General features: G+C 31.8%; 1 protein-coding gene across 1 annotated transcript; it reads left to right on the forward strand.

The window, feature by feature from the left end:
- Positions 1-4,256: 4,256 nt before the first annotated feature.
- LOC131144312 (B3 domain-containing transcription factor FUS3-like) lies at positions 4,257-9,416 on the forward strand. The gene is made up of 6 exons (XM_058092872.1): positions 4,257-4,752; positions 7,670-7,759; positions 7,847-7,947; positions 8,306-8,352; positions 8,448-8,524; positions 8,743-9,416. The coding sequence occupies exons 1-6, from the start codon at positions 4,531-4,533 to the stop codon at positions 9,100-9,102; spliced, it is 897 nt and encodes a 298-aa protein (XP_057948855.1). The 5' UTR covers positions 4,257-4,530; the 3' UTR covers positions 9,103-9,416.
- The last annotated feature ends 1,992 nt before the right edge of the window (positions 9,417-11,408 follow it).

The raw sequence follows: 11,408 nt of genomic DNA on the forward strand, positions 1-11,408 counted from the left end.
CTGAGAGATGTCTCACCCCTAAATTTCATGAACTTTTCAGGAACCCCAGATAAGAAAGTGGGAAAAGCCCCACTGAACTAGTGTTGTGTATCTGCCCTTTGAAAGGGTAAGTTTTGTAGGGACAGTTAGATTTTTGGAAAAATATCCCTAGGTCTTATTTTTGAGATGTATATATGGAAATACGGTGGTTGTAGTGGCTCTGGTATTTGTTGTAAAATGATGGATGTTTTGTATTTACAATATTGTGAATATATATATTTCCTATTGCTTAGGCTTCTGATTGTGTTCTGATGTATCCCTGGTACCCACGAGTCCAGATGGATGGTGATCTGCTAAGCTAGAATATGAGATATGTGATATTGATGTTGATTTAAATTAAAAATAAAATAAAAGAAAAAAATGTGAAAAATGAGTAGGTCGTGACACAACATCTTTCAGCTGTTTTACCCAACATCTTTCAGTTGTTTACATGGCTGCATTAACACACACAAGTAACATAGTCCATGTCACATTTTATTCATAATGTCTTACTTACTTAACCTGCATCTCATACATTTAACATATAATTTGCACAAATTCTCATGTCATACAATTTAGTAATAAAATTCATACATATTTCTCATAAAATAAGTCAACCCACATTTAACATTTATCTTCTCAAAATACATTTCATTTCTTATTTAATTCATCAGAAAATTCTTTCCACTTTCATTCGTTCATTTTCACATATACATATTTAATAAATAACCCTAAACTCGAAAAAAAATACAATTTAAACAGTTGGCATCTTACCCATTCCGAAACATATACACGTACATATAATATAATTTATTTTTCCATTAAATTCATAAAAATTCTAATTTAATATAAATTTTTCCCCTTACCTGATTTCTGAACTACGTCAACAGGGATCTCGAAAAATACTTGCCCCGCTCACTCGGACCCTGAATTAAAATTCATAATTCCATTAAATTAATTATAAATAAAATATTATTTAAATATTTTCTAAAGTCATAATTTTCAAATTAACAGTTATACCCGCAAATTTAACTAATTTGCCAAATTTCTCAAATCTCACTCTCGTTTTGGAGTAGGGTCTAGAAAATCCCAATTGAAAAATTACCAACGCCAAATGAAGACAACGACGATTAGGACCCCGTGGTGTTGCCTGATCGTCGATTTAACAGCAGATTAACAGCGAAATTGAAAAAATGAAAAAAAATTACCTTTCCCCACGAGTAGTGCCTGAGTTGTTCCCACGATAAATCTGCTCCAGTAGAAATGTCGGTGGCGGAACTAGGAACCCAACGGCACCTTCCGTTTTTCGATTGGCTGAATATTCATCAAGAAATAAGGGGAGAGAGAGAGACGGAGACGGAGGAGTGAGAGAGGGTGAAAGAAGGAGACTGAGAGAGAATCTGAGATGCAGACGTGAGGATGGATGTCCAATCCATCTTATTACATTTTATATATATTATTTTAATATTATATATATATATATATTAACTTATATTATATAATAACCTTATATATATTTATATACCTTTATTTCAATTTTTTTTCTTTTCCACGCTATTCCTCTTATTTGTTTAATTAATTAATTATTAATATTTAATTAATAATTAGTCTTAATTTTTTTTCATACTATTTCTTTTTATTTGTTTATTTAATACATTAATTTAATAGTCTTTAACCACTTAATTAATTAATAATTTTAATTAATTATTTATTTTTATTTTTATTTTTTTCGGGTTATTACATGCTATGCTAAGTATTTTTAAAATATCATACAGTTTATTAAATGATGAAAATTATGTATTACAGTATCGTGTGGCTTGTGAATATGAATATAGTACGGAGATATGATTTACGATATTTTAGTATTCTGATTTTACGATATTTCAGTACCATGATTTCATGAAACTTAGTAGCACGATAATGCGAATATGAGTATTATGATCATGCAGTTTCAGTACTATGATTATGCAAATGTCAGTGTTATGATTATGCAGTTCTCAGTATTACGTATAAACTACAGTTACAGTTTATGCAGTATCATGGTAAATCAGATAGATATATATATATATATATATATATATATATATATATATAGAAATATATTATATGATATCAGACCCTGTTGGACTATGCAGTTACAGAGCACGGTACCGTTGCTACAGATATTATGTTATTTTATGAGTGCAACCACCTATTTAGATAATACGTGGTAAGGTCGATCATCTAGGCCCTTGAAGAGGACAAGTTCCCCATCGAGTTATGGGTTGAGGTGGGCAGATCGACCAATGTAGTATAGTGATTTATTCCTAATTGGCCAGCCAGGGTAAATCCCGCCTACGGGCGTACAACCCTGTCATGAGGGGGTAAGTCATGACACACAAATATCCATAGGGAACATTTTCAGTTACTATTACGTATGTACAGATTTATAGAAACAGGGAATATACCTATGTATAATAGAAGTATTTTGATTAGTAACCTACGATATTGTTCTGTAAAGCAACATGGAAGGAGGGGTGTATTTTATTAGTTGTACTTTATTTATATACTCAGTTATACATGTTTATTTGTAAACAATTTTCATGATATAGTAGCTAATTTATCACACACTAGTAATAGCATATTTCATCTTACTAAGCGTTGGCTCTTCTCAGTGTTGAATCATTTTTCAAGTGAACCAGGTAGACGAGCAAATCAGGCTCGCAGATAGAGGGGCTTCAGTGGTGCCCTGTCAAAGAGTGAGTATATTTTGGGAGTATTTTTGTATATCCCAGCATGGTTGAGGGTATCTTGGGTAAACAGTGATATGTGTTTTGGGAATCATGTAGTACTCTGGTATTGTGTAGTATTGGTTTTTGTATTGTGTATATATTTTCATATGGTTATGTCTATGTGATTTATGCTTCTCGCTGCTTAGGTTCATGATTGGGTTTATCCCAGTATGGTATCAAAGCATGTAGATTATCAGAGTATATATAAAAAAAATCAGTTTATTAAGCAGGTCGCTACATATCATATATTCTAAAATCATAATTTATTGCGTTTATCATGTTATTCCTGAAAATATTTGTAAACATGCTTTATTTTGTAAATCTAACTTAACATGGTATAATATATATATATATATTAAAGAATATTCACATCACACGAATTGAATGAAACCATATATTCCGTTCTGAAATCACATTTACTATGCAATTGCAGTATTTTCCCAAACTCACATTTTCTTAATTATACTCATATATATAATTACATGTTTTCTGAAAATTATTTTACTATTAAATAAAAGTAATTTCAAGGGAAAATAACTGCTTTAATTTATCCCCTTACCTGACAAATGAAAAGTCCCTCTATAATACTGGTCTTACACCCGTAGGAAATCCTGAGCAGTACTTTGAAAATGATAACTTCCTGAACTAAACTTCAGTATTTATTCGAGTACATCATTTTTTTCGACTGTGGAAAAACCAAATTTCGAATAAAAAATCTTACCTCAACTCATGGAAGAATTTCAACTTGCTTCCACCAATGATCCGCTCAAGCAGATTTGGAGAGAACTTCCCCAGGAGCGTCGTCGTGGTATCAGATTGTCGATCCGACGACTAACGGGGCCGAAATCGAAGAGAGAAGAGGGAGGAACCATAAGGAAGAGAGAGAGAGAGTTGCGCGTCAAAATTTTGTTAAAAAATTGAAGTTTTGCCTTTTTATACACTGACCCTCGTCGACGAGTCACGTCACCTTGTTGACGAGATCAAGAGACAATTTGTCGATGAACTCTACCCTTCGTCAACGAAATTCTGAGTTGCCAAAATAGTCTCTCGGTATTTTCTCGTCGACGAGACCTTATATTATCCTCGTCGACGAATCCTTGATTAAATTCCTCAGTTATTACTCCCCTGCTGCCTCCTTCATTTCCTATTTTTATTTCCCTCTCTTTTATTATTTAAATACTATTATTCTTCTAATTGTTACAATTTAGATTTCATAATGCACACCTAATCACAGCATCCCAAGCCCGAATTACAACTGGACCAGCCCAAAAAATAGTCTGGACTTGGAGGGCCTCCAGGTCCACAAAAAAATTGGTCATTTCACAAAAAAAAAAAAAAAAACCACCCATAACCAAGCGGTGGGCACTTACAAAGATGAAAAGACAGTTAAACCCCTCCAGGCTACCTCGCTCGGCAACATTCGCACGACCTCCACCTTTACACCCCTCCCTCTCTCTCAGTGCGCGGTGGGGAGTTGTCTTGCTTTTGCGTTCGCGTTCGCTTCTGCTTTTTTGGTTTTGGTTTTTGCAGAGGAAAAAGACGATGACGCACCCGCAAACCGCCATACTTCCGCTTGCTTAAGCGTCGAAAACATGGCAGATGTGCTGAAACAGGTGGAGCCTCCACCGCCACCCACTCTCCTCCTATACACATACATATACTTCTATATATACACATATATGCGAGTGTGTGTTTGCGCCCATTTGATTCGGTAATTACAATATATCTGAGTCGACCATCAATGGCAGGAGTCGCCGGAAAGAGTGCAGCGGTGTCGGTGGAGGGAGAGTGGGCCGCCGGCGACTCGGTCCAGATGCAAGGGAGTGGCGGGGGGTGCAGTCAGAAGCCCATTCGCCGGAGGGGCAGGCCCAGGCGTAACAGCAGGTCCAGGTCCACCAATGCCACCTCCGCCGTCGATTCCTCTGGCATTACGACTGAAGCTGTGCAATTTCGCCCCCCACGCGTACGCTGATCATTTTTTATTTTTTTTTTTCCAATTCTCGCATTTTTTTTTTCTTATTATTATTTATTTTTGCTTAGCTATCGCGATTTTATTTTATTTGCTTTCCTTCCATACTTCTAATTTTGTGCTTTCTTTTTTGGCCGGCAAATTACCCTTTTTCCAATCCATATAAATATATATAAGAGTCAAATAATTAGAAAGTATTATATTTGTTATTTTTTGTTCCGAGTAGATCATTGGATTTGTCACACAATTGGAATTTTGAATTTTTAAGTTTGAATATATATTAGTGTAGATTTTGAATGAAGTATGTAATAAAAATTATTAAATTTTTTTAAAAAAATTATATAAATTTAAATTTAATGTCTAAATTAATAAATCTTTGCAAAAACAATATAAATATAAATTTAAAATTAATAAAAATATCTAAAATTCAGATTATAGATTTAGATAAAGTTTAGTATAAATTTGTATTGTATTTTATTTAAATCTACATAAATTTAAATTGAAAGCTGAGTTTTAAAACTTTTAAACATGTGGTAAGTATTTTAGTTTTTTTTATTATGAATAGTCATTGGTAAAACTCTTAAAGCATGAAAAATGCGCATGTTTTGAGTTATATATATAGTTGTGGATAATCTTTTAAAAATAAAAATTTATATATTTGTAATTTACCTTAATTTTTAAAACTTTGAATTTGTAAATTATGATTCAATTTATTAATAGCAGAGCTAATACTACAAAATACAAGACAAGTTCAAGTACATACTTACAAAGAGTGATGTCAAACAAAAACATTTTAACCGTGGCAAATTATTTTGCATCTCCTATTAATTAGGAAATAAAAAAACGGTATTATGTCGGTATGTAATAGATTACAGTTATAAAGATTCGTTTTGTTTGTAGTCGATATAATTATTATCCGAATCCATAATAAATTGCAAAATGATGTTTTTGTCGTAGAAACCTATGAATATGAACTGTTGTCGTTTTTTCTCATTATTATCGTATTAAATTTTGTTTGAAGTCATAAAAGGAAAAGACGGCTGACTTTGTCTTATTAAATTATTTGTTAAATAATCTCTCTCTCTCTCTCTCTCTCTCTCTCTCTCTCTCTCTCTCTCTCTCTCTATATATATATATATATATATATATATATATATATATATATATATATATATATATATATATATATATATATATATAGAGTCCCTTGGAGGAAGCCCATTCTTGGCCCATCATTTCCCTAGCCCTTGGTACTATTCTCAAATCTCAAAATTTAAATTTGAGACTTCGAACATATAACTTCTTGTTGTGTCTTGTAATAAACAATGTCAATATTAATTAGATATTTAGATAACGGGCTTATTAAAACATACACATAATAAATTTAAATAAAATTAAATGAACCTACTTATTCAAAACATAGGGAATAGGCCAACCTAATGAGTTAAGTTATTTTTCTTTCCTTTAAGTCTTATAATAATGGACAGAAGGAAAAAAAAATTAAAAGATTCTAACGTGTTGAATTGTGATTTCACGGGTTCTTTTTGTTAGCACCGGAGGAGTCCATAGGTGTGCTTGATATACATGGGTGAATACCAACTTGACCTAAAAATTTAAGCCTATTGGATATTGGGCTACACCATATATATATATATATAAGCACCCATCAAATATTCATTTTTTTCCAATGTGAGACAAACTTCACAAGTGAAATTCTCAACAATCTTTCTCTCACTTATGAGTCCGAACTGCTTCCCCTTGAACGGAAGTTCCGTCACATGTAAGTTCCAACTGTTCCCCCTTGAACGGAAGTCCTCTTCTCCCTTACGGGACAAATTCTCCAACAGTTTGCTCAAGTGGGCCGTCTTACGTATCTCGGATTGTATTCCAAAATAGCGCCTCCAAATCAATCATACCTCTCACGTCTTGACTCAATTTGGATCCATCTTGGCAGCTTAGATGATCCTTATTAACCTCGATCACACACTCTCACACCTAGAGTTATGAACTGTCGGCTCTGATACCACTTGTTATCACCGGAGGAGTCCATAGATGTACTTGATACACATGGATGAACACCAACTTGACTCAAAAGCTTAAGCTTGTTGGGTCTTGGGTTACACCATGTATATAAGCACCCATCAAATACTCACTTTTTTCAATGTGGGACAAATTTCACAAGTGAAATTCTATATACTTTTCAATGCACAAGTTATTATAGTCTTTTTGTAAAGTTATTAAGGTTATGTTTGGTTTGTGAAATACATATTTGCAAGAATATATTACTTTTAGGATGTTAGTTACAGTTAGTTACAAAAGAAATTATATTATTACTATAAAATAAATAACAACGTAAAAAACATTTTATGAATCTACAGTAAGGAATAAATAAGAAATAACTATTTTCAAATTTTATTATGGAATATATATTTCTTTCTCATTACATGTTGAATGAAATAATTACAAATATATAAGAAATAATTATTCCTTTGATCTAGTCAGGTTGGCTCAAGTGGTAAGACTGATTTGTGACTTTGGTGACCCCAATATCATAAGTTTGATCCCTCTTTAAGAGTTTATTTCGGTGAATTACTAGGGGTACATTAATGGACGGGCGACTCTCACCCTCCGGTTTTGGTGCCGCGTCATAGTATTCAAAGTAGCGCTTTTCGGGTTATTAGGAAAAAAAAGAAAAAAAAACTATTCATTTGATTCTAAAATTTAAACTATACTTCATCTTATTCCAATGAATAATTATTCCTCCGAACTAAACGAGCTGTAAGATTGTTTAAGAAATAGATGTTTGGAAATGATATGGTAAAAATTCATTTTCTCTTTCACGGATATATAAGATTTTATGCATTTATCTGTAAATAATTTTCTAAATAACGATTTCATATTTGTATCACAGGAAATTAATCATCAAATGTTAAGGTTCCTCTTCCACAAGGAGTTAAAAGGCAGTGACGTGGGTGTAACGGCTAGAATCGTAATTCCAAAGGTTTGTACATAATTGATTTAACTAAGATCAAAAATACAATTTAATTATTGTGAGTTATATAATTTATTATTAATTGCCCTTTTACAGAAGGCCGCAGAGTTGCATCTTCCCCCACTGCACTCTAAAGAAGGGTTTTTCCTGAATATGGATGATATGGATTGCGTGCAAGTGTGGAGCTTCAGGTTCAGGTTCGACTTCTTATACATGCTTTGCTTCAACAAAATTTTAATTTGTATTAACGGACATAATTTTGAATTTTAAAATTTCATTCCGTTTCACACTTTTACATGCACGATGAATTTTTTTATTGCAATTTAATTATCGAACCATAGACTTCTATTGAGATTTAGTGAAAAAAACAAAAATATAATTATCCTGGTTGACATCTGATTTTCGAGACACTTATTACCTCTTTATTAATTTATTTTGAAAAATTTTATTTTTCAAAAATTTATTCGATTATTTGTTAGTTGATTTTATTCGATTACTGTTTTTCTCTTTGTTTATTATGCTTACTCGTGCTTTTTTATTCATTTTTATTTTTAGATATTGGCCTAATAATCATAGTCGAATGTATGTATTAGAGAATACTGGTGAGCTCCGTGATGTCTCTACTATTAATTTTATTTTTTTTTCGTAAATACACATATTTTTAAAGAAATATTAAAATTAAATTTTGACCCTGCAGGGAGTTTCATCAAGGCACACAATTTAAACATTGGGGACTTTATCATGTTGTACAAAGATGAGAAGAATGAAAAATACGTGAGTAATATTTATTACTGTTTTTTTTTTTTTAATTCAATGGATGCATCTTCATTAAATCGACACATGGAGACTAAATTATATATCTAAATTAAGATAAATATATGTAAAATTTAGTGTGAAATTATATTGAATTGTATACAAATTCACATCCAATTTTCAAAATTTAAACAGTACATAATCAAGTGAATGTCTAATTTAAAATTTGTGATGATTAGGTGATTCAAGCATGGAAGACATTCAATCCTGAGATATACTTGCCATGTACAATGATCAACGACAACTTGGTTTCGCTTCCGGAACTCGACCGTGAGGAAAATTATCAGACAAACCAATCAAATTCCTCATCACTGCTGAGCCAAAACTATGCCAACGACTCAAATTTCGCCCCAGGTGCGATGCAAATGAATGATGCACCAACAGAAGCGTGCACCTCAACCTCCTACCTCCACCACAACTATCCCATCCTGTGCGACTTTCCTATGCAGCTCGCTTGCGAGTCCCTGCCTGACTTCCCCAAACTCGATGAATTCCCACCGCTTGATTTCTCTATTGATTTTGATCTAGATTTCCCGTGATGACGGTCCATCACCGTCCATGTTCATCCCATGCCCGCTTTCTCGGTCCTCCATGTGCGCGTGCACGTGATACTTAAATAATGCCCCACTTAGCATCCTTCTCTCTGTTTCTTTTTAATAGTTTGGAATAAGGGCTCCTTTTATCAATAGCCTAAGTCTGTACTCTCAGGCCTCGACTGTAATAAAACAAATAATGGCCCCTTAGCTCTTTTATCTTTTTAACAATTTGAAATAAGAGCTCATTTTATTGATAACCCAAGTTTGTACTCTCGAGTTTCAATAGTAATAAAAGAAACCGGTGGATAGCAATACAATTCCGAGAACATTTAAATTTTTATTTTATTTTTTGCATATTTTAAATTAAAATTTTAATATGTGAAATAGTGCATATTGGATCTACAGCCCAACATATTAAGTACTGGGCTTATGGGATTAAAATATGGTTTTTATTAATATTACATTTCTCGAGCTATGCATCGTGGGAAATTATAAAAGTACTTGCCTACTTTTTCTTTTTTTCTTTTGTGAAGAGAAAGATATTTTTGGTCTCTTTTAATTCTAACTAGAATTATCGGAGAACCAAACTAAATATAATTTGATGATAAAATAAATTGAACCAAATGAAACCATTCTGTTAATTTTTTGAATCTGATCTTTGTTTTGATTATGACAAATCATAGCATTTTATTTGTATGTTGAGTGTATGAATATGTTAAATGTTAAAAAAACACAGATGATGATGCAATTTATAAGTCATGAAAAGAGCTTAAAACTCACTTCAAAATGGCGTATTCCATGGAATTACAAATGAGTCAAGTATGAAAATTTTGTTTATTTTTTAGTTGTATTGTTATTAGGTTTAATGTGTGCATGCATAATCTCATAATTTAATTTGAAACTCATACAAGACCTTAGATTGACTTTAGGGGCCAAACTTTTCATGAAAACAATTTTCCAAAACAAGTTTTTTTCATAAAAAACCCCTTCATGTTTCTTCCGTCGCATAGATGAGCATTTTTCTCTATTAATCACTCTTTATATTAAAAAGTGTCTAACATGAAAGTTGTGGGATTTTCTCTTAACTTTCAATTGATATCAAGAACGTTCAATTTTTAATAGTATAGAAAAAGTTATGTCCAAAACACTGAAAGGTATTCAAGCAGAAAATCTAGGTCACTCGTCGATGGGTCTTGGTGTCGATTAGTCGACGAGTGGTATGGACTAATCGACGAGACCAACGGGCAGAATGACGCTAACGAGCAAAAACGGCTAGTTTTTAAAGTAAAATATTATTTTACTTTCCCAATGGCTTCATAACGGCTACAAAGGGTCTTGGCCTATAAATACAAATCCAAAACATTTGAAAAATGTTGGAGAATCATTTGGAAAACTTAGGGAAATATGTTTTGATTATCCCATTTATTTTTAAACCCTTATTGTGCTTTAAGTTTTATATTTCTTCTATTATTTCATTTTGAAAATTCTTCTTGAGAAAAAATCTTTTGGATTATTGAAGAAAACTTGGAGCATATATCCACTCATATATTTTTACTTCAAAGACGTCTTCTTCTTTTTTTAAGGTAATTTTGTTTTAAAATGCTTAAACATATATTATCTTTCATATATATTGTGCTTAATAACTCTTTATTTTCATGTTTTCCAAATACCAAAGTTTCTCCTCTACTATTCATTTGAAAATCTTTTTGGAGAAATTTTTTTTTGGGTTTTGTTTTAAAAGGCTTGGGCATATATATTCAAGTATATATATATTGCTTGATAGCCTTTGTATAATTTTTGAAGTTTAAATATTTTCTATACTTCTTTTATTTGAAAAATATTTTTGGGAAAAACTTTTTAAGAGTTTTCGGAAGGCTTAAGCTTATAGTCACTTTCATAATATATAACCTGAAAGCCTCCTTATTGTTTTGAAAATCAAAGTTTATATTTCTCCTACTCTTCTTGAATATCTTTTCGGAGAAAAATATTTTTGGAACTTTATTTGAAAAGGTTCAAACTTATATCATCATTCATATATATATATATAGCTTGAAAACCTTATTTTATAAAGGTCAATCTTTTTTATGACAAACCCTAATTTCTCCCATATTATTTCATTTGAAAAATATTTTTTGGAGAAATTGTTTTGAGTATTCAAGTAAGCTTTGAGCATGTATTAATTGATATGCATTTTACTTGATAAGCTTCTTGAGAAAAAGTAAGAGCAGATATTCATTTATAATATTTTTCTCGGAAACCTTTTTGGTATCTGAATTTCAAAAGGTCATTTTTTATGAAGAAAAATCATT

This window comes from Malania oleifera, chromosome 12 (genome assembly GCF_029873635.1).
Source record: "Malania oleifera isolate guangnan ecotype guangnan chromosome 12, ASM2987363v1, whole genome shotgun sequence".
Classification (NCBI taxonomy): domain Eukaryota; kingdom Viridiplantae; phylum Streptophyta; class Magnoliopsida; order Santalales; family Ximeniaceae; genus Malania; species Malania oleifera.

Bases quoted from the DNA above. Each gene is read 5' to 3' on its own strand.
- LOC131144312 (XM_058092872.1), top strand. From the start codon at position 4,531: ATGGCAGGAGTCGCCGGAAAGAGTGCAGCGGTGTCGGTGGAGGGAGAG. The intron at 4,753-7,669 runs GTACGCTGATCA...TTTGTATCACAG, and splicing joins TGCAATTTCGCCCCCCACGC to GAAATTAATCATCAAATGTT. The intron at 8,353-8,447 runs GTGAGCTCCGTG...TTGACCCTGCAG, and splicing joins GTATGTATTAGAGAATACTG to GGAGTTTCATCAAGGCACAC.